At 45.3% G+C, this 27,508-nt stretch overlaps 3 protein-coding genes across 16 annotated transcripts in view; 1 reads left to right on the forward strand and 2 right to left on the reverse strand.

The window, feature by feature from the left end:
* The window catches only part of NPRL3 (NPR3 like, GATOR1 complex subunit), a 41,984-nt gene extending 38,158 nt beyond the window's left edge, over positions 1 to 3,826 (forward strand). For all 11 annotated transcript variants that reach the window (XM_068420299.1, XM_068420300.1, XM_068420301.1 and 8 more), the window contains one exon: positions 3,056 to 3,826. In XM_068420299.1, the coding sequence (XP_068276400.1) occupies positions 3,056 to 3,221 (166 nt within the window). In that variant the 3' untranslated portion in view covers positions 3,222 to 3,826. The remainder of the gene's footprint in view (positions 1 to 3,055) is intronic.
* Positions 1 to 27,508, reverse strand: part of SNRNP25 (small nuclear ribonucleoprotein U11/U12 subunit 25) — an 89,883-nt gene that overhangs the window by 1,709 nt on the left and 60,666 nt on the right. The gene's annotated exons all lie outside the window — the stretch shown is intronic.
* Positions 5,754 to 23,849, reverse strand: MPG (N-methylpurine DNA glycosylase). Of its 4 annotated transcripts, none has more exons than XM_068420311.1 (7): positions 23,752 to 23,849; positions 21,923 to 22,086; positions 21,000 to 21,108; positions 17,201 to 17,341; positions 16,355 to 16,580; positions 12,732 to 12,936; positions 5,754 to 6,279 (listed from the first exon to the last, which is right to left on the reverse strand). In XM_068420311.1, the coding sequence occupies exons 5-7, from the start codon at positions 16,574 to 16,576 to the stop codon at positions 5,885 to 5,887; spliced, it is 822 nt and encodes a 273-aa protein (XP_068276412.1). In that variant the 5' UTR covers positions 16,577 to 16,580; positions 17,201 to 17,341; positions 21,000 to 21,108; positions 21,923 to 22,086; positions 23,752 to 23,849; the 3' UTR covers positions 5,754 to 5,884. The 4 variants fall into 4 exon arrangements, with proteins under 4 accessions (XP_068276412.1, XP_068276411.1, XP_068276410.1 ...); XM_068420310.1 differs by having other exon boundaries at positions 20,995 to 21,108; XM_068420309.1 differs by having other exon boundaries at positions 20,960 to 21,108.

Consider the following 27,508-nt stretch of genomic DNA (forward strand, 5'->3'; position numbering starts at 1 on the left):
CAGAAGTAAACTTAAGAAGACAAGTTCTTTTTGAGCTAGATCTTCAGTAATGTACACAAAGCGTTCCTCACTGCACATTAAGCAGTGCTTTTAAGGACAGTCTGAGGGTTCGCTCATGGTTCTCTCCCAAGCCATGGGTGTGGACTCACTTCCAGGATTTTTTCTTTGTTGCTGTTAGATTCGGAGATGGAGATCCTGTACTCCACTGAGGAATGCTCATTGGTGGCACTAAGCTGTGGACAGTTCTGTTCCATTTTCAGGCAGTGCTGGTGGAAGGGATATGTCCTTGCCAGAAATAAACTAATTTAATTTGAATGACTAGTCTGAGATAATCCTTTTTTTTCTAGTGTTTAAGAACACTACAGTGCTGTTAGAGGGGCAGCTCTTTTAACTTGAAGAGGGGAGAACAGTGATGAGCAATGGAAAGTAATAATCTTCCATCACTGCATCTGGATGCGTGCACATCTGTCAACAGCCATAGCTGCAGCTTCAGAGGGACTTAAATGCAGTGTTACTGCCCCAGGGAGTGCCACCTGATGTCCTGGTTGGGTCCCATAAACGTTCACTGCCCAAAAGGCAAAGGTAGAGCCCATCTTCACTGGAGCTGTGAGCCCCACGTTACTGCTTTGTAGATTCTAGTTGGACTTTTGGGACAACTTCTTCCCTGGGAGGGTGGTGCAGCCCAGGACAGACTACCCAGGCATGTGGGGGGATCTCCATCCTTGGAGGGTTTCAGAGCTTGGCTAGAAAAAGCTACAGGATTGGCAGTAGTCCTGCTGGAGCAGGATGCTGGACTAGACTTTGGAGGCGTCTTCCAGCCAGCATTTTTGTGATACTCTTTAATATCCTCTCCAGTTTTTATTGGAGTGGAAAGTATTTAATCTTGACCGGTTACAAATCCAGACTCTTTTTGAATATAGGATGGATTTATTTATTGGAAAACTCCTGCTTAGTCTGTGTTGCTGTTGAAAGCCAGGTTGTAATCATTTGCACAGAAGACCGCTGTGCCAGGAGCCGAGCGCACGGGCCATCACAGCGAGCGGCTTTGTAGAAGGGAGAGAATACGTAGCTTTTAAATCTTTTTCAAAATCACTTTTTGAACAGTGATACGAGATACAATATACAAAAATTTCTGTTAATACTTCAGGAAATGGTCTGGTTTTGACACATACACCCACAAACTGATGCTGTCCCTGCTAATGGCCACTTCTCTGTGCACACTGGTTGCCATCGGCCCAGGGGAGGAAGCCAATTAGCCTAATTTAAATACCCAGTGGGAGATACTGCAAAAGGCAAATGCACAGCCCAGATAGTGGAAAGGTAAATACGGCTGGAGCTTGTCTGTCTGTTGCTTGTTTGTACTGCAGGTACAGAGACGTAGTGATCATATTCTACACAACGGTGCCAACTTGAGAGCTGGCAGATGAACATCAAAGCAGAAGGGAGCTTGCAGCGTGCTGGGGGCTGCACAGCCCGGGGCTGCCTGCAGGGATGAGGCAGGGAGGTTCCTGGCTCTGAGCTTCCATACAGCTGTTTGGGGAACAAGAAGGGGGTGAGAAGAGGGATATGGCAAATTGGGGAGCAGAGAAACACAAAAGGCAGTGGACTAGAGGTGAAACCTACTCTGTGCGGTGTAGAGGGAGGGTGTGATGGAGGGAGACTTGTTGCGCAGTGACTCCTTTCCAGTCACCCATGAAGGGCAGTGGGTGACAGGAGGGCCTAGCCTGAGCAGCAGCACAGCCAGGCAAACGTGGGTCCAGCAGGGGAAGCATGAGAGCCCCCATCCTGCTGTCACGGGAAAACAGGCAGGAATGTTCTAAGGGGTATCTGGTGTTTTGAGGGCTGTTCCTGCAGGACTGTAGGAATGAATTGGAAAATAGATCTTGTCGTCTCCGCTCATTTTTACTGTCAGTTGGCATGAAGCTGCAGGCCAGCGTATTCCTAAACTGCAGATGGGTATGGAAACACAACCAAAGGCTGCTGAAGCGCAGCGCTGAGCGTGATGTGTAACACATGCGGACGCACATCTGTCTGCGTAGCTGGGGAAGTGATTCTGGCACATACCTCTGGGGCTTGACGGGCAGGAGGATTGGAGCGACATGTGCAGTATGGTTCCTGCGTTTGGGAGGTTGTTAAGGCAATTAAGAGGCTGAGTGGCAAACTCGCACTTTGTCTGGAGGGCTGGCTTGGTGTTCCCGCTCTGAAGGGTCTCTGGGAGCGGGTCCCCAGCCATCAGGGACCTGCTGCAGTGAAGAGGCTGCAGCAGTTCGCCTTAGACCCTGCCGTGGCTGACTGTGCAGGGCCAAGGTTATCTGATGTCTGTAGCATGTTGGTGGCCAGCAAAGGGGTATCTGTGCTGTCTCTATTTAAAGAGAAATGGGGATTTAAGAAGCCAGTGCACTTTGAGCTTAGGCTTCAGGGTTTTGAGGCTCTTTGGGGGCTTTATAAGTCCCAGAGCTTCTCTGTGGTGCCCGTCACCAGAATTTCCATCTCCCTGTTGTGACTGCTCGCCCTAACCCAAGCTGACCACACCTCAAGAGTGCATGACCTGTAGTTACCAGGCCCCTTGGGCTGCTGTGAGGCAAAATATACTCTTAATTCTAAAAGCAAGTGTAGGTACCTGGGCCTCTGATGCAGAGCTGTGACGAAGGGCAGCGTAGACCCAGGTAAGAGAGGGCAGAAGTAAATCTGCCACATCCTGACTTCTCAAGGCTTGTTGGCACTTGTGTTCCTCGCTTTCTGGAGTTAAAACTATGTGCAAAATTGACAATCTTGGGAAATGCCCCAGGCTCCAAAACCTTTTGATACAAGGAGGACCTCCGAAAAGCCCTGAGGAGGGGGAGTCCCCTGCTTTTCCAGGGGATTTCTGTGCTAGGGAAGCCTAAGGTAAGAACCAATTTAATTCACTTCACTTTTCATGTAAATGAGGGACACAACCCAAACGCCTTCTGGTTTGCATGCCATGGGAGAGGAAACCTTGAGGGTGGCAGAATCGGTCCTAGCTGTGTGCATTTGCTTTTGGCCCACATGCCTCCCTTGCTCTCCTTCCCCGCAGGCTGCTGCACTATTTCCGAGGCCGACACCATTTGGAGGAGATCATGTACAACGAGAACATGCGTCGCTCCCAGCTGCTGATGCTGTTTGACAAATTCCGCAGCGTGCTGGTGGTGACCAGCCACGAGGACCCCGTCATTTCAGTTTTTCAGTCCCTCTTAAAATGACTCTGCTGGCAAAGGAAGGGAACCTGCTACACTCTCCATACTGACAGTCTAAAAGACGCCTAAAAACTAAAGGAGGTGGTTCCTTCCTGCCATGTGACATAGAGCAGGTTGTCCCACTCTGTGCCTCGATTTCCATCTGCTCCCTGTGGTGACAGCCGAGGCCTGTCTGTGCGAGGGCTCTGGGGCCTCCTGCAGGACAGCGTGCGCTTGCTCAGCCTGGATTCCTGCCGCGCCACGTTCACAGCACAGGAGCTGCCGCTTCACAGCCCTTCCCTGACTTGTGGGCTTGCAAGAGTGGGCCCAGAAGACTTCCACTGCAGTGTTACTGACAGTACTTCACCTTTGGGAGGATGCTGGTGCATCAGAAGTGCTTTCTCTGCTGTCCAGCAACATGACTGCTGGGTTGTTCAGCCACGAGCACCATTTCTGAGCAGCCTATCCCCACAGCATGGCCTCTGCTCCAGAGCAGAGGGAGCTGGCCTGGCTTTTAGGGAAGTGTCCCTGGGCACCGAGGAATTCTGTTTGCTCACTGTTACCTGGCAGCAGTGAGGACATAGGCAGGAAGGCAAAGTATCACAAGTAAACAGTTTCATGAATGAGAATGACTTGCTTACTGTGTTACAGCTTATTATTTCCTCTCCCCAGTATCCTTATTACTAAGTGTCTATTGGAGCACGGCTGTCACCAAGCAGCCTCTGTGTTTGTGGGTTTGCAGGGTTTCCAGTTTTTGCCTGGGGGTGGGAGGGGGAGCTTGGTGGTTGAGCAGGACTGAAATTAGCTGGCCAAACTGCAAGTGCTTGGACATATTTGTTACACACAGCCAGAGGCTGGTGTTAAGGGCACTCACACTTGTCCCCCAGGGCTTGTGTTGTTCCTCCATTCCCCTCCCTGCAAGCATGGCTGCAGGGAGCCAGACTGGGGACCTGGCCTGGGTTAATGCTATCCAGCTGAAAAATGAGGTACAGGTCTGTACACATCTGTGGTTCCTGATCTGGTTCAGGACTGCTCCTCCAGCTGTGCTGGGGCTAGAACAAGAGGGGACAGCCCTATTTCCAGGGACAGCAGGAGCTTATGCCAGCTTACCCCTGGCCTGGGTGAGGCCACAGTCCCCCAGAGCTGTTTGCTGCTCAGCTCTGTATACCCCGGGAAGAGGGGGAAGACCTTTACCTCCATGGTGGCAGCTTCCAGGGCTGGGTGGTTTTAAAAGACTTGTCAGGCTCCTCCTTAAGACTTTCCCTTATACCACACGCACACAGCTGGAGTTTTTCCCAGAGTTGCAGGCTCTCACAGAGCAGCTTCACTTGCCCACACAGATTGGGTGAAACTGTGAGCTTTATATAGATTATCTACCACCAGCAAGGCACAGTCATGCCGGGGTACAGCACAGATACCCGATGACAGCTACTTACTCATAGTCCCTGCTGTGAGTCTTCCCCTGCAGCTGCAAGCAGGGATGTTATAGAAGAGCAAAAGCAATGCCCAACCTAAAAATCAGATCAACATTGCAGCAGGGCCCCAGTCCCAACCAGCCCCCAGCAACTACATCTCCAGCTGAGCTACTGAGATCAGCATAAGGGGCAAATAATATTTTTTTCATGTGATGGGGACAAGGGGTTTGAAAAACTTGAGCTTTTTTCTTGCGTGTGAATCCTAAGGTGGGGGGGGAGGGGGTGGGGGAGTGTGTCCCTGTCACCCTTCAAACTGCCAGTGTGGCTGCAGTTCTGCAGGTTCTGTCCCAAATCTAGAGGTTTTTTTCCCCCCTGTACCTCACGTCAGGCTGCAGCATCACAGAAATCTCAGCATCGATGCTTCCTCTGTGTTGGGGTTCACACACTGGTAAGTTTTGAACTGGTCTCAAAAAGAGCTGGGAAAAGAAAGAAAAAACATTCTTGTTCTCCAAGCTGGACGTTATAGACTGGTATAGGTTGGGAGGGGTTTCTGGAGGTGTTTTGTCCAAACCTCTGCTCAAAGAAGATGTGTTAGATCAGGTCACTCAGGAGCTTGTCCAGTGGAGGTTTGAGTGTCTCCAAGGACAGAGATCCCACAGTTTCTCTGGGCCCCTGTTCCAGTTTGACCACCCTCATGGTGAAAATACTTTCCATACAGCTAATGAGAATTTCCTGTTTTCCGGCTTGTGCCCATTGCCTCTCATCCTGTCCGACAGGAGTCTGGCTCTGTCTTCTCTACAGCCTCCCACGAGGTAGGTGTAGACAACAGTAAGATCCCTCCTTTACCTCCTCTTCTCCATACTGATCAAACCCTGCTCTCATCCTTTCAGTCAGCCCTGATGCCATCTGTTTTTTTGACTGCTCTGTAGAAACCAAGTGGTGGTCTCTGCTGGGGCCAGCAGCGATGGGAGCAGCACAGCAGGTCACAGCTCTGAACCTGCATCACTCATTCATCCACCTCAACTGAGCCTGGATCCATTCCCAAGGGAGAAAGTGGCCTTTGACATCCAAAACCAACCTCAGGTCTGGCTGGGAGACCCACGCCAGGCTGCCCCACAAATAAAATTCCGCCTTGCCCCATGCATTGTGATAAAGTACATTTATTGTTAAAAACCTCCAAGCCCCTGTCTGCCCTCACTGCTGCCATGACAGAGCTTGGGGCTGTCGTATAGAGCACAGCTCAAGTGCTGGCTGGCAGCACACCTGCAAGACTCGTCAGCTGCAAGAGAAATGCTCCATTGCTGCCATCTCTCTCTCCGTTTTCTTGTCTACAACGCTCACAAATTTGTTTCCTCGTAAATAAAACCTGAGAGGTTTCTGTGCCCACTCGCCCCTGTTGCCAACACCAATCCTTGTTGTGGCTACCACGTCCTGCTCCCCTGGCAGCTCCTGTCCAGGTACCATCCAGATGGCTGCATCTTGCGTCAGGTCCCTTTGGTCAAAAGCCTTATCAATCCCAAACGCTTGGCAGAGCTTGGAGGGCCCGTTGCACAGCTGCCAGTCCTTCAGCGCCTTCGTGGGTCCTTTCCTTGAAGCGCTGCGCAGCTCTCTCATGGCTTCTAAACCCCGAAGAGGCTCCAAAGAGCGAAGTAAGACTGCAGCACCTTCCCCTGTGCAGAACGAGAACCACGTGTTAGTACAGGTTGTTCATCAGGAACGTCTCACCTTTCAGCCCCACCGCCAGCAGACGCACGTCGGCTCTGAGCCTGTGGCTCAGCTTAGCCCGATGGAGCAGGGAATTGCCTGCAGCGCCCAGCCACAGGGTCTGTCCTTCTCTCGGGCCGCTTCGCTTCAAGTGCCAGGCTCTGAAGTCAGCCGCTAACCCCTGGTCAGTGCACTCCCTTCCCTCTTCTCAATGTCCTGTGACCCATAGCTCTGTGTCCTTTATTCATCAGTGCTGACTTGCTCTTTCCCAACCCCACTTCTCGATGTTACTAAGTGTAGCTGCTGCTCCAAGGCTTGCCAGAGGGCAAGAGGTTTTTCTTATGTCAGCACAACATTCAGGAATAAATACACATATGGTTCAGTTTTGGCATAGCTATCCAAAGCTGCTCCCAAACCCAGTGGATTTATACTAAACTCTGATTACAAGAACTCCAGCTAACAAAGGAGAGGAGGAACGAGTCTGGATGCTGCCAGCAGAAAGAGGCACTTGCAGAGTTAGGTTGGATAAAGGGAAACCTGGGAAGGAGCTGCAGGGACTGGGACGGCCGCGGCCTGTGCTGCTGGCGGAGGGAGCCCTGGCTGCAGGAGTTACCAAGTCACACACCTACGTGGAGGTGTAACAGCAGGTGGGATGACCATGGCTTTGGGTAACTGCACAGCTACAACGGAGAGCGATCCCAACCCTTGTGCCTGGGAAGCTCTCACAAGACAGGGACCCAGGGCAGGACAAGGCCGCACTGTCTCCAGCTGCGGGATGCACAGCCCTAAGAGCATCACTCCAGCAGAGACCTTTCTGTGACAAGACGTGAAGAAAACTGACAGATTCTCTTCTCAAAGGTGAGCTGCCACCCTGTCAGGAGCCTTAGGAAGCTCCAGCCCCCCCCAGCTGTTGTGATCAGCTGCCCTCCCTGATTCTGGTGACAGCGAAGCAAGCAGCTCTGAGCACAGACATTCCCCTGTGACGACGATCTCCAGCCTAAGTGGGACATAAACAGTTCCGTGCTCTTTTCCACTGGACAGCAAGGAAGGTCTTCTCATGACCTTGAGTGGGCGAGGAGAGAGCCTGGTGAAGCGGTCTGTGTGCTGCCCCACACAGCAGTCCTTGTGCTGGGGCCACCCACGGCATTCCTCCCCGCCAGCATCTGCGTGCTCGGTGATGCTGCTCCGCAAGAATCCCCTCTCCCTCTCCAGCCTCAAACATCTGGAGCCACGTTCCTGCCTGGCAAAGGCTTTTTTTGTAGGCACTGATGGATCCCCAAGGACCTGCCATTTCCAAAAATAGAATCCCTCTCATATTTTGTACAAATCCCACACTAAATTACCCTTCTGGGCTCCCAACTGAGCCTATCAACAGAGGACCTGATTTCTGGCTTTTGTGAGGTGGGCCTCTTGCCCTGGACCTGCTCAGAGCCCCCGCTGCCCTCAGTACAGCTCGGTGAAGTCAACAGATTTACTTCCAACAGCTGGCAGCAATCTGTTCCCAGGCGCTCCCTTCTCTAAGGAAGGAGACTGATGCTGATCTGGCAGCCAAAAGTTGCTTCCCTGTACTACAGTGATTTAGAGCTCAAAGGTCATTTTAGATTTTTAAGAACATGCTCCATGTCCTAATTCTGCTTTTCATCCACGCACAAAGAAACATCCTTCGCATCGGGACGCTGCCTCACTCGCCAGGAACAACTGTGGGATTCCGCTCCAAGCCAGCAGCCCCTGAAAGTGAGAGCAACACCACAAGAGCTTTGGGAAGAGGTGGAGACAGCAGGCAGGATAAAAGTGCAGGGATGCCATGATGAGTTACTGCCCTCTCTGCCCCCACCTGTCCCCACACCCCTGGGATGATGTTTGGGTCCTCCTGAGCATACTGGCACATCAGAAGTTTTATTTTAGCTACCAAAGAGTAGCTGAATCCTTCCGGCTCACCTCCTGCCTGCCAGAGTGCTTCAGCCTGCCTTCCTCCCTCTCTGCAGCCTGCAGCACTTCACTCTCAGGGGTTATCTGGCTTCAGCATCTGCCTGACACGGGTATGGCCACTGACACACCATCAGCAGCAGTGTCAGTCCAGAGATGCTGGGTATCTACCTCCTGTGTCTAACACAGTCACTCCATATAACGAGTAGCATTCAGAGCTAAAAGCTGGGATCTAACAATGACACAGAGGCCAAGTCTCTCCCTGAACAGCTAGAAATCATAAAACGATAGGGAAGTCCCACACCCCCACTGCGCAGCTTGCTGCTCCTTCCCTGGAACGGCTCCAGCTCTTATTCTTGGAAACAGCTCTTGGCCGCTGGAGAGAAGAAAGTTTTCTCTCTCCACCCGCCCGACTCACTGCTCCCAAAACGCTTCCTTCAAAGTCCTAGTCTAGGATCCAAAAGTTAGGGGGAAGTCCATGCTGTGACCCTGGGCCTGGATAGAGCATCACTGGGGTCCTGATTTTACAAGCTATTCTTTCAGATCTGGCAGCAAAACACACACCTTGGCAAATTCCAGAGAAACAAATCACAGCAAAGTCAAAGAGAAGCTTGACTGGCATTTACCCTCTGCCTGAAGTGAGGGAAGCCCAACGTCTTAACCCTAGGGAAGGCTCTTTGTACTAAGATTATTGTGCTGCTGCCAGGATATACTGTAGGATTCATACACACAGGCATTGGTTCTATTTTTCTATAAACTCTTCTTCCTCCATCATCTACGATTTCTCAAAAAAGCCCCCACATAGTGATGCCCGCTGTGGCTTCAGGCAGCAGCAGTATTTGACCCAGTGATGGGAAGTCCTCTCACCTCACATTAAAATCCCACAAGGCTCTCCAGGGAAAGTCTATGCTTTTGTAGCTTCTCTACCAACCACCTCTCCCAGCACAGCTCTGCTGGTGACACACCTTTTCCTATCCCCGAGTGATACTGCTGAGCCTGAAGTCTAGCATAAGCCAAATATAGAAAACAAAGAGAAGGTTTATTCCACCTGCTATTAAAACAGATGACACTGCAAGGTTACATATCAAAACAAGAGAGCTCTGAAGAGCCAGAGTCTCATGAGCCAAATACCCCATGCGTGACAAGCTAAGCAGAGGGGAGCAAGTACGAGCAGCATATAAAGCTTTGCACATCTTGTATAGGTCTCAGATTCTGAGCTGATTAAGGACCAAGAAGGCCTCAGCTGGATTCAAATCAGTGTTAAACTACTTTTTAAAACAAAAGTCTGCTGCCAACAGTCCGATTCACGCTGCTTGCCTGGTCCCAACAGCGTGTGTGTCTGGGACAGCCCTGTGCAGTATCTGTGCCAAGAGGGTAGCAAAACACAGGCAACACAGGGACAGTACAGCGCTCTGATCTCTCTCCAGTAAAAGGATGGCTGCTTTCATCAAGCTAGTGGCTCCAGATCAGCTCTACGGTCAGTCAGTTCAAGAGTCTGAGAAGCAGCAGGACAGCAGTCACTGCCAGCACTTCAGAGAATATACTGGTTCTCTGAACCACTTGCCTTCCTCCCACAAGGATCCTGTAATTTAAGCAGCACAAGGATGTGCCTACACTACAAAACGAGATAGTTTAATCTAAGCCAGCCAAGAACGCGTTTGTGATTATTAGTTTGTGCTGACTTTAATAAACCACCTAAAACCACACTAGATCTCAGTTAAATCTACATGCTTGTTCCAACAGTCTCCAGAATTAAATGCTTTGTAGAAATCAGTGTATGATTGCATGCAAACCACCCGATGGCCAAACAGAAACCTCTTTCAAGAGTCATTTGGAACATCTCTAGAACTGATTTCTCCTGAAATCAACTTCAGGTTTTCCCCTAATTCTCATGTCATTCAGTATGAACTTTGCTAACATGTATCCAGGTCAAAATTGAAATGGCTTAAGACAGGGTCAATTTGTGTGCGTTTGAAGACAAGAGGGAACCCCCAAAGACCTTTCCCCTTTTCCACTGCTCCAATTTGCTGCAGCAATGCCATACAGTATTCCCAGATGTAAACCCCAGCTACTCATATCATGCAAGTTGCTCTGCTGTCCTGAAAATCTGTGTGATGCCTAGACTTGTTCTGCTCCCCCCCTCCATCTACAGAAAGATATAACAAAACTGGAAGAGATTCAGGGACAGGCAACCAGCATGATCAAAGTTATGGTCTAGCTTTGGAGCAAGAGCCTAAGCAAGGAATAAACTAAGCAGACTAGAAACCTTCAGCTTGGAAGACAGCTGAGGAAGTGATATGAAAAATCCCAGGAGACAGAAGATGATATACAGGAATATATGCAATCACCCCACGTTCTCCACTGTTTAACTCCTGGTGCTCTGCAGCTTTGCACTGCCAAAATCCAAGAAGAGAGCAATGCAGCTCTGGGACATCACTGGAGATGCACCCTTTGAAAAGGAAAAGCATTTAGTGTTCTCTCAGTAACTTGTGTTCAGTCTTTCCAAGAGACACCCTCAGAAACAATATGTTCATACTCCTTTTATAGCCTTCTGGTCAGTCACTCAGGTTTTCTCAGCATTCCCAGGGAGACCCTAAAGTACTTAGATACTTTGCATCAAATTCCCTGCACAAAGATAATGAAACCCATTACATCAGAAGTTCCTGCCATAAGCAGAGCGTGGTCTGTGCTACTAAGACACAACAGACATTGCTTTTGCCAGTGTTTTCTGCACAGCCACAGTCAGATTCAAAACAAAGTTTCCAAGATCTGTCCCATACCCAGGAAATGAAATGCTTTTGCCTTCTGACCAGGTGCATAAGTGCCACCACAAAAGATGACTTCCTCGCTCTTTCCCTCAGACTAAACGACAGGACAGGCTCCTTCTCCATCTATGTTAAGATGGGAAAAGCATCTCCGGTATGATTCCTCCTCAAAATATTTCTCTCAGCACGTCTGCACATGGGCAAATACTGAAGGAGTAAACCCTGCTCATGTACATGCATCTGTGACACACAACATGCACAGCCATGCTATTTACTTCGGTGCATTCCTGACAAAGCTGGTAGTGACAGCTCTGTTTGGTGTCAGCAGAGCTGCATGGATGACAGGCTAATGGAGAGTAAGTTTGTAACAAAAAATCCAGCTAAATCCATCACAACAGTGAGCTCTTTAACTGATTTGCTACAAAACTAAACACAGGTATATGAGGGAAAATTTCCCAAAGTATAAATTTCAAATAAATCTTTCTCGAATTCAAAGGCTAAGCATCTTTTTTTTTTAATAAAAATTATTATTTGTAATATTTCAAACACTAAGAATCCCATCCTGAATAAAGAACCATTCTGCTTTCATTATCTGAACAGCTTTGGCAGAGACAACATAATGAAATTCACATGTGTTCATCCACCAGACTCCAGACCTCCATCTAGAAAGACGGGCTCTTCCCCCACAGCATAACCTGGCACTGTTTCTCTGCTTGGCTCCTGTCCGAAGGCCAAAACCTGAGGATTAATAGTCACTGCTACAACATTTGCTTTCCACTTAGGAATATACAAGCAGTGGGGTTTTTTTAAGCTATATCTTAGAAATGGTGAAAAAGAAAAAAAATATTTTTGAGATTTTTTTCCTAACAAAATGAGTATTTATCCAAGAAATACCTGCTGCCATTTCAAGGTGTCTAATTAACCAATAGCTTTATTGCAAGGCAAACACTGTCATTCTTACAGGAAACAAAACAGTAAGTTTTAGAAGTAACACTTGCATGTTAAGAGGAGCTGTGGAAGGAGAGTCTCAGTAAACTCCAGATTCATTTGATTAGGAGTTGATTATATTATCTTGAGAATAATAAAAGAAGATTGAAGATTCTGTAACAGTCTGGGTATTTTAATTTGGAGGGGTTTTTTGGTTTTAAGATACAACAGAGCAGCTAAAATGCTCCTGCAGTGACTCCTTGCTTAAGCTTAGGACATCTCAGACCTTTTTGTTTTCCCCCAACATTTCCAGCTTCTGAAGATAAAGGTAAGAGACAGAAGGGTTTCTTGTCATGACAACAGGCACCAAGATTTAGGCTGTCATTAGACAGCAAATTTACTTCTACGTCACCACTTTTGAAGAACAAAGGTCACTGAATCACATGGATAAGGCAGCAGCCCAGGTCATCAAAACTGAAAGCTCCATCCTATCAAGATTCTCCTCCAGTCCTTAGTGCCTGAACAGCTCATTCAACTCACAGCTGGGACCAAAACCCCACCAGGCTGGTCACGGTGCAGCTGGAGATGGGCCCTGTTTGTAATGTTGACAGTTAATACACTGTCCACAGTTACACACTGTTCACAATGGCAAAATCCAAGCCCCAAGTAAAGATCGTGACAGCAAGTCATTGACTTCACAAAGCTCACAGGGAGCTCACAAGTGACTGCAACACGGCAAGTGTAGCTTGAAATATCAGCCCCAACCTATAGTCATTAAAACTCTTTCAGCCTCAACTCACCTTGGCTGGAAACATTCACGCAGAAATAGATCCCGTAGATCTGATACACGTACAGAGTTCCTGGTTTCATGAACATTGCTGCGTTGCGTTGAGTTTGCTTCCCACCTTTCGAGTGGGAAGCTTCATCCTCCCCACCCAGATAAGCTTCTGTTTCAACAATCCTCCCCCAGAGTTCTCTGCCATCAGGAAGTTTGCGAACTAAAACCTGAAAGAGAGGTCAGAGTGCATCAGTTAGCAATCCTCTGTACAGAATACCCAGAGCGCAAGAGCTGTGGAAATAAAGTCAGAAAAAAGGACCCGATGGTACTACATACTCCCCTCCCCATGCAGCAGTCCAGTCTGTAAGCTAACGTGAACTTTCTCAGCTTCTACTGTCCAGGCCACAGCCCAGTACAAGAAGTTCCTACCTGTCATTCACCCCACAAAATGCCTGGAGTGTCTAGATGTGGCAGTATCATACAGAACCGATTTATGACCCTATATACGATAAAGCCTGCAGAGTTGCTGTTGTGATTATTTTCTGTATTCTCCACCCCAATCCAGGTTTAAGTCAAAAAGCACCACCAATACCGACCTGCAAGCATCATGAATATATATTCTTTAGATCAGAGGAAATATGACAGTGGCACAATTAACTAACTACTATGATGAGATAGTCTCTCTCCATAGAGTTGTTTCAAACAAGCCCTGTCCCTAACCATAGAGATAATCATGACCAGAGTGAGGATCAATGCTATTTCTGTATTTTCTGCACCAGAGGGGCAGTGCAGGAGAGCTGGGAATTGGCTTCAGGCAGACAACAGAGCTTTGTTATTACAGTGTGTTTCCTGCTGCTGGTACCTTCTTAAATAAACCAAAGCAGATGCAGGGGAAAAAACATGATGGTGAAAAGATTATCTTTCAAAATAAAACAATCACTAAATTTCATACAAAGTTTTTTGTGGTTTGACCTGATTTGTAGACTTCTTATTTTAGTTCATGTGTGTTTAAGAAATACTACAGTACAGTCTCGTTTAGGCAACAAATAGCTATCAGTTTAGTTATACTATATTCAGTGCTTCCATTATTTGAAAACCAGCCATTCAAAAGTGACCTTCAAGAAACAAAGCTTAATTCCTAACAGATGTTGTGCTGGATTGCTGATGCAGTTATTGACCTGATCCAGTACGGATGCTCCAGAAGTCAGTTTCTCATGTTGCAACTCTGGTGGATCACCATTTCCCTACAGCACTTCTCAAATTGTTGAAAACAATCAGTTTATTATTTTTATGAAAAATGCAGTGACTTCAGAAAAGCACTGGTGTTTAGCAACTGCCTGTAAACACCCCAAAAGCACACCCGTGTGGCCACATTTCTCTTTCAGTATGATGAAATGCAATGGTCAGGTTATGATTTTAAAAGCATGCAGGCATTTCCCTGACTCTTCAGACACTCCAAATATTCACAGTTAAAACAGTTAAAAGATGTTGATCATTCGCAATACCTCACAGTAAACTATTTTATAGAGGTTTTTATTTCTCATTGAGGATGTATCTTGGTGTTATGACAGTTCATTTTGAGAGGCCATTTATTGCCTGTATGTTTTGGGGTACTTCTTTGTTTCCAAGAACTCAAGTATCACGTTTAAGGTAAGCAATATTAATATACCAGGCACCTCCAAAATTTGGTAGAATGAAGATAATGAATGAAACACTAAATTGTCATTATAGTTATAATTCTAAGAAAAGGAGAGAATAGACTGGGTCATGGGAGACTGAGGATTTAAAGAAAATCTAAAATTAACATAGAAATCACCTGGCTTGTAATTCCATGCCTAAATAGGAAAAGTATCGAATTAGGACTAAAATATCATCTGCCCAGGGTAACTGAATGCATAAGGATGTCAGAGTCATTAAGACAACAAAAAATGCATCAGTACTGGGAGACTTCAGGTATCCTCATACAGTCCAGGTAAATACCACAGTAGGACAGGACATACACTATATTTTTCTAGACACCATCAAATACTTTGCAGAGTGATAACTGGGGATCTCACAAGAAAAGACTAAACTCTCAAACTGATCCAGAGCAAAAGGCAAAGTCTTTCCCAAAGACTTATCCCTGAAAAACAACTTTGTATCGTGACCATGAAGTATAAAGTTCAGTGTCCTTCCACAAGCATTACGGTCCAAAAATAATTGATCAGAGTTCTGCTTACCGGCAAAAAGGGGAAACTACATGAAGTGAGGAAGCTGGTTAGGAAGAACTTAAAAGAGGCAGCCAAAGGTTAAAGCTGGAAAGGCAAGCCTCTAGCAGGATGTCTATAAAGATAGCAAACACACATGACGTAACAGAGAGAGGTTAAGACAGACAAAAAAAACCCAACAGGGTTAAAAAGCAGAGCAAAGGCGTCAATTACAAGCAAAACAATATCCTTAGAAAATAAAAAAAAAGCTAGACACAGCAAGACAGGCCAAAGCTAACAGTTTGTGGAACAAATTCCTGAAGTTATCTAAACCAATGAGAACCCAGAGAGTCTGTTCACCCTACAGACAATAAAGGTATAAAAAAGACTCAGAGAAGATAAGATCATAGCAGTGAAACTAAAAACACATTTTGCAATTGTGTTTAGGAGGTGCCAGACTGGAACTTTTTACAGGGAAAATACTGGAGGAACTCCCTCCCATGGAAATAGTGGGAGAGTGTTTTTGAAGAATTCACTAAGCAGAAGAGACCCATTTAATCTCCCCTACTCTGATTTCCAAAGGCTTTCAACAAGGTCTAAAGATTCCTCAAAGTTTCTGCAATGGGATAAAGGAGAAGGTCCTTTCATGAAGAAGTAATGGCTTGAAAACTCAGAAACAAGAGACAGGAATAGCAGCTTTCAGAGTGAAGAAAGTTTAACTGTGGGACTATGGAGTCCTAAATGTCTCCACACTAGGGCCTGTGCTGCCTTGCATATTTGTGTTCCTAAGCTCAGAAAAGCGACCATTAGAGAGCTCACCATGTGCACTGACAATATTGAGTTATTCAGAACAGCAAAAATAAAAGCACAGAGTATGAGATACAACTTTGAAAGCACACAGGGCAGCATAAAAGAAAGTACCAAGCAGTCTGCTGAACTTGCAGATAAGAATGAAATATTTGAGTACACTATGACAGTGGGTACTTGTTGAGAAAAAACAAGGGCCTGCCATGCTATTAGCATCACAAGACAGTAAAATGGAGGCAGAGGAGGCGATGTGGCTGACTGCAGAGCATTACTTTCCACTGGGCTAAGCAAGAGCCAAAAACAAATAAAGGAATACCTGAAAGGAAAATAATGAGCCTGAAACAGCCTTCAAAACACAAACAGCAAAGTACACTTCAGTAAACCAGAAAAAAGGGAGAAAAACTCCACAAAAACTAATTCTGAAATGTGACAGTAAACTAAAACTGAAAAATTACTCTTCTGACTTCATACAAAATAGATTTGGCTACTAGTCTTTAAATTCCACTGAACTTAAGAAAAGAACGAATGAGAGCTGTATTCCTAAAATAGCAAAGCCCTGGAGTCAAACAGCAAAAAAAGAATTTCATCCTTTTACACTAAGTTATTAGCTAGCACATGCTCCAGTACAGTCATCTCAGTGTTCATGTCTTACCTGTCCCAGAAAGGACTTGGCCAGACTAATACAGGGCTGGTTAAAAAAATCTGCTTCTAGCTTGGAAGCATTTTTTTTCTCTATTGCAAAATATTTGCTGCTTTTTGGAGAAGAATCCCCATCAAGCGTAGCGTTGAGGTTCTCCAAGGGGTCCAAAGGAGGGAAGCTGGAGTTGCTTTGGAGAGCACTTAATTGAGCCAACAGCTTTCTTTTTCTTGGCATAGTTCTAGAAAATGGATATAAACATAATTAGGAACAGAAAGCTTATTTAAAAGTAACTCATGTCCACAAACTCTTATTTTTACACATCTCTCCACAACAATGAATCTGAAAGCTATAACTAATTGGACAGCCTAGGCAAACTACAGAAGCAGGTGACAGATTTAGCTGTGTCTACATCAGGCTAGGCAAGCATTGGGCTCTACTGAGAAGCAAACAGAAAACTGCAGTTTGAGTATTCATGTTTTAAGGAGTGCAGATAAAAAGCAACTCTGCTCCACTTAGCAGTAAAAATAAGTTGGCTGTTAGGTTAGGAAATTCAGAAATTGAAAACAGAGGTGAACCAGCACTATATACTTTTTACTGAGAACTAACGTAATCTGTTAAGCAGACAGTAAAATTGGAAACAAGCACCTCAAAAATTATGCTGACTCAGAAAGTCCACAGAAGTGATGTATAAATCATTTCAAACAGTAACATAATTGGACCAGAATCTAAAACTCCACAGGACACAGCACATCTGAGTTGGAAGATGCCCTACTTACAGGCACAGTGACAAACTTGTTTATCATGCTGTAGAAATGTTTGTGTTACAACCTCCTCAAAATAAGCTTTAAATTCACCTACCAGAAAGATGAAGAGCAGTCTGTTCCAGTCAACCCTTTGTATTTGAGGCAACTATGTAACCCGAGATTGTTCTTCTAGTTGTCACCACTACGCAAGCTTCAAAAAGTTAATGTTTCTTTTTCTGTGCTGCAGTTCTTATACCTGTTGAACAGGAACAAACTTATTTATTCACTGTATAAAGCACTTTGAAATAGGCGAAGAGATTTCAGAGCTGGAGAGCATGATACCAACGGTGAATCAGTAGCTCAAACTCAAGAACAATTTGCAGTTTTCTGTTGGTCTAGCAGAAGATGATCTCCCAGCTGGGGCATTGCTGGAGATGCTCTTTAGCCTTTTTAATACAAAAGGCTACGAAAACAGTGGGGAATGCCCTTTTCCTATATGAATACACAAAAAGCTGAAACCAAACTTTTTAAATTCCCCCACTGGCACTAAACGGCCCAGCCTCAAAAAAGGACTCTTACAGGAGAATGCAAAGACACCAGCTTTTAGAAGATGCCTCATCAGTTCTGAAATTCAACCTCATGTAGATAGAAGGGAAAAAAGCAAAGATTCAACATCATAAATAATTAGAAATGGAGAAAGAATCTTACATACAGCTGAACCTATAAGGGAAGTATATACATAATTAAGTAGCTGTTGCCACTCATTTTTCACCAGATCATCAGCTTTCAAAAATGACTACAAAAACCTTCACCATCAAAACCAATCTTTATCTTGCTCCTATGTTTCTCACAAAGAAAGATGCACCAGCAATAGTTTCCTTGAACTACACTGAAACAAATTCAGCATTGCTACACTCTGGATCACCAGTGCCAATTCCCCAACCGTGTTATATTTCACTTCAGAAGAATCCAGACACAAACATATAAAAATAGGCAGGAAAAAAAAAAAAAAAATCACCTTGGCATGACTGGCAGGGAGGCGGGATTTTTTTTTTTTAAGCATCTAATTCTTTATTGCAATAATTCAGCGATGTCAGAGACTTGCCGTAGAATGGCCAGCTCCATGCCAGGTATTCTGCTCTGAACTGTGGCTTTCACCTGGTGGGAATTCTTAAAAATTTTGTCAAAGTCACCAGCCTGCCCAGACAAAACTGCCTGGTGGCCTTTGCAAATGAGAGTCCTGTCTAGGAAAAAGGGTTGCAGGAAGGAAGGGACGGAGGAGGAATGCTTCTCCATATCAGACTGACCCTCTAAAAGACTCAGTCAAGGGAACGCTTCACACTGAAGACAGTCCAGACTTCTCTGACAGTATTTACTGGAACTTCCAGCTCATCAGCCATACATAAAGACATGCTGAAAACACGGCCAATCTGAGTGGAGCATTAACTCGTTTGGTAATTTGTGCCCTTATGGAATGCGACATCAGAAACAGGATCTGAGTTGCCTGGCACCTCTTGCCTTTCCAATTAAGTAATTCTTAAAAGCTGCAAGTGCTCTCATGTAAATGTTACACCAGCAGCCTTAGGGCACTTGTAATTTCATTGCTATGGGCTGATCCTAGACTGATCTCAGCACTTTCAGCTCTCACTAGAAGCAGCAGTAGGGTACTGCCTTACAGTCATGAGAAATGGGTCACATACAAAAACGAGATTGCTTTAGAAGCAAAAATGCAGAATGAGGGGACTGCAATACCATCTCAGAAATCCAGAAAGACCCCAATCTACCTTTTGTATCCCTGCTTGTTTTATACCAAGATCTAAACATAAAACTATGCCTCGAAGCCTATCTGCACTTTCTATGAAGGATGTTGCTTGTATATACAAATCCCTCCTTGCCTATGAAAAAGCACACTGTAGGAGACAGTCCATATCAAGTACCCAAGCCCTATGTATTTGGGAAGTAAGAGACACCATCTCTTCACATGTAAGTCTACACACAAATTCTGCAACTTTTAATTTCTATCTAGATTTTCTTGTTTGTAGAGTAAACAAATTTACTTCTGTGCCTCAAATAAGAATCAGCTATGGGTTTAATTGCTTTTTACTAATCCTGTTGTAACCAAACTAGCTACAAGTTGTTCAGCACATGTGTGTACACATGCACAAAAAAAGTATGGAAGTCAGAAAAGGAACATCAGGAGCTAACTAAGTCTGTACAAGTGCCTAAAGCGTTCAGGGCTGCTGGGTTAGTCTCAGGCAAGTGTTCAGGGACCCTGCAAGCCAGAATCAGAACGACACTGAAGATCTGTGTAAAATACAGCTCAATGGCAGATACACCCTGTAGTCAAGGCACAACTGACTCTACGCAGGCTTCTTTAATCCTTCTAATAAGATTGCATTTGTAGGTATTTCCTTGTGTATTTAAGGAGCTTTCACTAAAAGGAGATTAAAAAATCCCATCCTGCCAGTAATTTGCATGTACTTTTGGCTCACAGGTCCAGATACCTGCAACTGCAAAGTTTTCCTCACACACACGTATCTTTCTGATAGCATGATGAGAAGCATGATAAGAACACATTGTCACTTCTGGAGAGACAATTCCTCATACCAATTCCCAGCTGTACAGATTTTATGTGGGAATATATGAATGGTCCATGCTGGGTCAGACCAAAGGACATGTCTCCTCGTGTCCTGCCCTCCAGCACAGGTCAAAAGCAGGTGCCTAGGGAAAAACAGAGTAAGCACACAGTGCTTCTCCATGCATCTTTTATGTCACTAGACAGGAACCTTCTCAACCAGGCACAGTTTCTGTGTCCTTAGTAATCGTGAGCTTATGCAGTTTTCCCTGTGTAAAACTATCCAAACCAAGACTTTACTGATGAAGAAAGCTTCACAGAATTAGTCATTACAGCTCCAAAAACTCACTCATTTTGTGTGTGAAATTAGGACTGCTCCCCACCCACATGAATCAGTTTACATTATTGAGGTGGTAAAGAAGAGAGCTGATGGTGATGAATTGCAAATGTAGAGCCAGCTGGAAACATTGTTTTTCCAGGTCATTTACAAAACATGCCTGCAGCACTCCAACAGTGACCTCCAGCCACCACAAGGGCTTTCCAGTTACTCACATCCTCTTTCCTATCATTGCACCAACTGTTTATTTATGACAGGGAATTCCCTTATTATGTCAGGGGCTGCTCAGGTGAGGGCTCCTGTTTAAAAGCTTCCCGAAATCTGAGTACACACTCTAAGCTAGACCTCTCAACATGCTTATTTAGACCTCCAGAGAATTCCAACATTTTTTTAAGGCATGACTTTCCATTACAAAAGGCACATTGGCTCTTCCCCACCATATAATATTTATGTAGGTGTCCAATAATTCTACCTTGCTATATTTTCTACTAATTCAGTCAATAGTGGTCAAAATTCCTAGTCTGCAGTCCAGAGACTTCCCCTCTTGAAAAAGTAGTGACACATTTGCTGCTCTCCAGTCCACAGGGACTAGCTTTCAGTGAGAAGCAAGAGACCATCGTTAGCAGCACTGTCCCTGGGGGCTTCATCTGGTTCAGCACCTTGTTCCTGCCTGTTGTCTATTTGTTCCATAACCTCTTACACAGACGCTTAATTTTAAGCCAGATCCTTCAACGAGTTCTCAGCAAGAAGGATTTCCATGCACCTTTCCTGTCTAGTGTAAACTGTCAGTAACCAGAAGTCAGTTAATAATGTATAGCTTCCTGGACAACAGTGTGAGAAGCAGGCAAAATAAAACCTTCTTGAAAGAAGAGTGCAGACAGGAGCTAATATACTGGAACTATAAACATGAAGTCAATCCCTCCACAGACAGACTTTGACACTATGTGCAATCCTACTAATACCTCAAAAGTATGGCAAAATGAATGGGTTTATTCACTGTACTGAATGCTGGGGATGTCATTTCCTGCACGACGTCCTTGCAATTCCAGTCCTTGCTCCTACTGCCTACTGGATATCTTGAGCTTTTCGGAATGAAAACTTACTCATCCTTCTGTAAAGAACAAGGAAGATAAAAATGAGAGTGATGAAAAGTCATTAAAAACCCAAAAAGCCTTCACAGCAAAATCATGCTCCGTTTTGGTTGACTCTCTTAAATCATTTTGTTCTGTTTTGTTCCCCCCTCACCCAACATTCTAGCTGCTATTTTTCACTGAGTGCCAAACTTGAATGTTAAATGAAAGTAACCAAGTTAAATATGATACTGACAATGGATGTTAGCTAGCTCAGCCTTCTGAGATTTGAGTTAACCAAGCCAGCGTTTAGTTAAGCAAAGCAGCATTTAGAGAGGTCACAAACACTGATCAGGAAATGGACATAAGGATTCAAAATCATTTGCAGTTCAGGTTTTTTCTTTATATCTACATTATTTGTAGCAAATGTACGTTGGGTATATTGGGCTAATCATCCAAGAGCTGTAAGTCTTGTTTTCCACCTATATGATGGCAGTGAGAACACTTCTGATTTGTAAAGCACATTGAAAGAGCTACATAAGGGGATACAGAACTAGTTACAGTTAAGCCTTCGCTACCCATCTTATAAAATGACCCTAGAAAATACATTCTTTCCTCAATCTTAACATTGCATGAGAAACAATTTCATTCAGACATGGGGGTTTGACTCGATGACTAAAGATGTTTCACCAAAGCCTTCATTAATGCACTGACAAAAAGCAAAACTTATGACTCAAATGCTTAAACACCTGAGCAATATCCACAAAGAGAGTTTCACTTTAGAGTTCCTGTTGAAGTACCAGTAACTTAAAGAAGAGGAAGAAAAGCATAAGCAGCAAAGACACAAAGATTTACCTGCAAAAGGATCCTGGAGTTGCTCCCTGCATGAGCGTGGAAGCAGAGGGTTCTCACGCCTCCACCACAGAAGTCAGCCCTAGGCTCAGGCTCAGAGGAAAGGACCCACTCCACATCAAGTTTTACAAAGGAGGATGGTGTGAAGTCCTGTGGTAAGACTTTGCCTGAAAGAGAGAGAAAGAGATCATTTCCTCCAGATTTCAGGCCAGGCTACTCAGAGGCCTCAGTATTCACACTTTGCACAAAGAACCTGAGCTCTCCAACAAAACCATGTGGAGGGAATCACAGCCACACTTTGTAATCAGCATGAGACAGGCTCAGTAACACCTACGGTGCTGCTCAAGGTGATTAAATTGGGACTGATTAAATGCACATGCTATGAGGCGCTCTCTTTAGCGAGAAGGTCCCTTTCTTCTGTTTTCAACCAGAGGAAAGGCTTGTCCTACAGCTAGCGATTGAGGATTAATCTGTACAGTATATCCTTGTGACAGAGACACCATTTGTGTGTACTTTGTATCGCATTACCAGACACTGTCAAACAGTTACAGTAAGAAAACAGAACACTGGATCAAAGCCTTAACAGATTATAGTCTGCAGAGATATGAGCGTAAATGCAGGTGAAGATAAATAGCTGATGTAATGTCCACCACAATAGTGGTGGGCATTTTCAAAACACTAGAACAAAGCCTTCAGACCCTATATAAACAAAGAGGGATCTAAGGAGAGAGGACAATTTCCCGCACAGCTTCAGATAATATGCTGTATGTGACAATAGCTTGCTAATGGCAAGTGAGACAAAACACTTCTGATGATGTAACAGAGGAACAAAAGCAAAAGTCTCTTCTATAAAAAGATGCTTCCAGGAAACCAGCAAATCACCACTGACCGTAGAGGCTGTGAAAATCTGAGTCAGACATAGATTTGAAGCAGTAGAGCGCAAAGGCACTTGCGCTCATGCCACAGTAGCCTAGTTTCTAACACGGCAATCTTATTTAGAAAAGCCTCCATTTTCCAAAACAGGCTTGCAGCACATTTTCATTGACTTGGTATTTCTCCTCCTTATAGGGTCCAAACTGAACCACTTCTGTGACATACCTGGACAGCAGCTGCTCTTCTAGTTTCTCCCAGAATCTCTACACCATCTATTACTGATTCTATAATCTGTTTACTCAGTTATGTACAAAAATGCCAGAGGATGCTCTCTCCAGAACAAAAGTGACATGGGAGCTAGCAAATCACAGTGCAACCTTATTCAAAGTGCATTTATACACCTTATTTAAGCAGCTGATCACACACCTCTTTCTGCCTGGTCTGAAATGCATTTAGAAAAAGGGCATGTTACCTTTTCCTCAATGTTTATTACATGGTCTTTGCAGTATCTTTGATCCACAACGTAGATAAAATAGTTTTTACAGTATTAGGAAGGGTCATTTCCACACACAGGCAATAAACAGCACTGACAGCCATGCCACACAACACCCTTTATAGCTTTTTCTACTAGATACACGGGAAGCATTTAGGACTTTTGCTGGTGAAACCTTTTTTTTTTAATGCAAAAACGGTTAATGTGGCACTAAGCAGGGTCTATATGTAGATAATTTTTTACACAGTACAAGTAACTAACATGCTCGTGGTTTTAAAGGGAGTCAGGCCTCGGAGCAGCAAGCGCCGGGCCTGGGCTGCAGCAGGGACCGGGCCCGACCGGCCTTCCCGACGCGGCGGGCGCTACCGGGGCCGCCGCCGGGCCCAGGCCTCGGAGCCCGCCATTAGCAGCCAGAGCTCCCTCACCCCGCCCAGCCCGGCCCTCCCCGGCCCCGCCGCACACGCACCTGCCGGGGCCTCACCGCGCCGCCAACGCCGCCGGCCGGGCCGCGGCCTGTAACCGCCGCGGGGAGGCGCGGGCAGGCCCTGCCCAGAGGCCCGGCGGAAGCCGGGAGCTCTCGTGTGGGGCGTGCCCGGCGCGGCGTGAGGGGAGGCGGGCCTGAGGCCGAGGAAGTGCCGGGAGAGCTGTGCTGCGGCTTTTGTGACTGAAGATCCGACTTTTACCTGACACCTCACTCTGTAGATGGCGATGGTCCGCAATCAAATTGATTTACAGCCTTTTCTCTGAGCTCGCGTGATCTCTCATCGTAGCTCTTGTTTGCTGGACCCTAGATCCTCTGTAGGCCGTCTTTGAACTCTTCCTGGTTTTCAGCATCCACGCTCATGCTCTTTGCTGTTTCATATTAAGAATACTCTGAAAAATAAGGGTGTCAATATACATTCAGATGAATACGAATGGTCACAAGCTTACAGAGAGCTGTGGTAATTATTCCCTCAGTTCACCGAGTAACGAGTATCTGGCCTGCAGAAAAAATTCTTGGCTTCAGGTTTTAACCAGATGGAGCATATGGTCAAAATAGGGTCAAAATACGATTTTGCTCACAACTTTCTGGAGACATGCAGTTGATGCATAAACGAGTGTTTGCACGAAGGCTATGAGGGAAAGTCTGATGGATCAAAATGGATTTATTCCTATTTGTAAAATAAAATACTGATTCCAGGCTAGCACTAGCCAGGACAGCACCAGCTAGGAGCCAGCCACGCAGAGAAGGAGCACCCCCATTCATAAATTTGCAAGGAAGAAGGATAAATTATTTTACTGACTAAAATTTTAGAAGACATCAGCAGCTTTGGAGGTGCAGCCAGGTGTACAAGTGGCTACGGGTGGCCTTATGGAGGCAGAAATGGGGACTAACAGTCCGGTGGTGAGCTCAAATGTGAGGAAGCCAGATAAAAAGCTTTGACATTCCTGTAAACCCTGAACTGAACCCAGAATTCCCAAATTTTACTATTCTGTTTAATGAGAAGATGTAAAAAAATCCCCAAACCAACCATGAATGGAGCAAATTCAGAGCCTGTTACACAATATTCATTCTTTTTGACCATGAAGAAAGAGCTAATGTACTTTGGAACCCAAAGCAACACCAAGAATGCACTGAAAAGCCCTTAAATCATTGTTGTGAAGCATGATAGCACTGCTACTGTAGTGGTATAAAGAAGGAAGGAAAGGAAACGTGTATACATCTTAAAGTTATTGATACTTTAATTGGAGATATTTTAGTCAAAATGGACAAAGATAAGCTCACAAGAGTTATGATTCCCTGGAGAGAGATTACCTGCTGGCTGCATGAATGCGTTTAGCTCCAGTCTGAAATCAGTCATTTGTGTTATTAGCAAAGGCAACAAGAGAAGTTTTTAAAAATCATTAACAATGTTGACTGAGTGTCTCCAAAAGAGCATCTGGGACTTCCTAACTTGCATGGTTCACATCCCAGCTTTAAGGTGGTATTAATATAAGAAAGGAAGACCAAGAAAATGCATGAAAAGGAAGATAACCAAACATCAAACTGGCCTTTCAGCAAATTCTGAAAAGTAAGGGAGAAACTAAGCAAGAATGAGAGATGTGGGAAGGATTTCCTGGGGTCAGACTAGTTCAGCCCTGCGGACTTTCTCCTGTGGGAGTCTGTGGGACAGGCACTGTCAGGAATGCTGGCTTCTTTGACAGCAGATCTATTTCGTGCCCAAAGGAAGTATTTAAAGCTTTTAGCACCTGAGGAATGCGAATTGCTCCAAGCTACAGCATATGCCATGTTCTTCATTTGTCCAATAACTTCACTGTTACAGAATCAACACCTAAAATAGCCTCCTGTAAAAGCTGATCTGTTTGGGAAGATTAAAGTTTCCCTCCCTACTGGGCAGAAACATTTTTTTTTTTTAATATGAGAGGAATGACTTGGAATCCATGGTTAGAAAATCCGGCTTTTGGAGACCCTGGGGTCTGTGGCACACTGCATGCATACAGTGCACTGGGCTTTTCTTGGAGCAAAAACTGTGTTTGCAGAGTGATTCCCTACAGCTTTCAGGATACGCAGACTGCTGACTTACTACCCCTTTACAGTGAGGACAGCAGATCAGCATGGAAGCAGAACAAAGCAGAAGGGACAGATTTGCAAGTTTTCTCCATGTAAGATACCAAATCAAGCTTCAGCAGTATCTGCTGAAAGCCTCTGTCCAGATAGAAAGAGACACGGAGTCAGTTCCCCACCAACGGCCATTGACTGGCCAGTTCACATGGCCATGCTACACTTGCCAACATTTCCAAGACAGCTGCAACATTTCATGAGCCAGCTATTGAAGAATTCCCATTGGTGAGAACACTCCAAACAGCACAAGGTTTTTGTGACATCCACTCCTGGCCTCTCCTGACATCCAGTCTTGGCTACTGCTTCCTACTTATCCTCAACTGCAGTGTGTCTTATTCAGAGCTATTTCCAATCAGCGTCTGTTCGAGATACACACACCCCTCAAATTAGTACCAGAACTAACCAGCTACTAGAAGGGAGAGATGCTTGTAGCTACTTTGGTATCTCCCACGCCCAAGCTGAGCCACAGATCAAATGTCCAGTTCTATGAACCAAGCCCATTCAACTCGTTATGTAAGTAGATGTGTATGTTTTATTCTAAATTTGGTGACATCCATGGTGGATACCATTCCACCCGCTTTGCACTCAGGGTGCAAAGAATCCTAGCAAGTGCACTGCATGTAATGGGAAAACAGTAAATTAACAGACCTCCTGGGAGCCTCAGCTCTGGACCAGAGAGGGCAGGCAAGTCCTATTTAGTAACATATTAATGGATTCTACTCAGTCTCTTGTTTTATATGCGAGACATTTTTGTTCTCTGACAAGACAGAAATGCTTGGCTTTAGCAGGGCAGTCTCCTGGGCTGATGGGCTCTGCTCACTGTGTCTGCAGGACTGATAGCTTATGTGGTATCCCCACTGAAACTGGTTTTGATGGTGCCATAAGGACAGCCATGCCTGGGGACTCTCTCAGCCGCATGGGGCAGGAACGGTGGGAAGCTGGAGACTGAGACCAAAGGCTTGGCTGAACTAGTAGGAGGTTGGGAGGCATGAGATGGAGCTGCCCAAGCAATCAGCCAAGCTTTTGCAAACACAGTAGTTTCTTTTCTGAAGGTGTTAAAGACAGTTTATTCAGTATTTCCTAAATCAAGGAGTCATACTGCAAACATGCCTTATAAATCAATCAAAACTGAAAAAGAGTATACATGAGAGTGTGGGGGGATTTGTGTATATATATGTATTCATGTGTGCATGTACGTGGAGTCGGAGCATTGCAAGTCTAAGAATTATTAGCCACCTCCAGCGCTGCACCTCTGCTGAGAGTGCTCAGAATGTGCTGGATGCAGGGAAAAAAACAATTTAAGAAATTCCACCGCCTCTTTGCCCGCAGCCACTTCTTGGCTCTCTCCTTCAGAGCAGTTTCCCCTCCACTGTACCAGTACAATAACTTGCAGAGCCATGCTTGAACCAGCTCTCTGAACTGGTTGAGGTTAACATCTCTTCCATGTGCTGCTGCTACCATGTCCATACCCTCTGGATGGAACAACAGGTCACCTTTGACATGTGTAGCCTAGAGCAGTGAGAGGAGAAACAGGCACGAATGAGGTGCATGAGCAAAGCTGAGGTCAGGGTGACACACTGAGGAATAACCATTTTTCTGCATCCTGTGCAATGTCAGCATG

This window comes from Nyctibius grandis, chromosome 30, assembly GCF_013368605.1.
Source record: "Nyctibius grandis isolate bNycGra1 chromosome 30, bNycGra1.pri, whole genome shotgun sequence".
NCBI classification, from domain to species: Eukaryota; Metazoa; Chordata; class Aves; order Nyctibiiformes; family Nyctibiidae; genus Nyctibius; species Nyctibius grandis.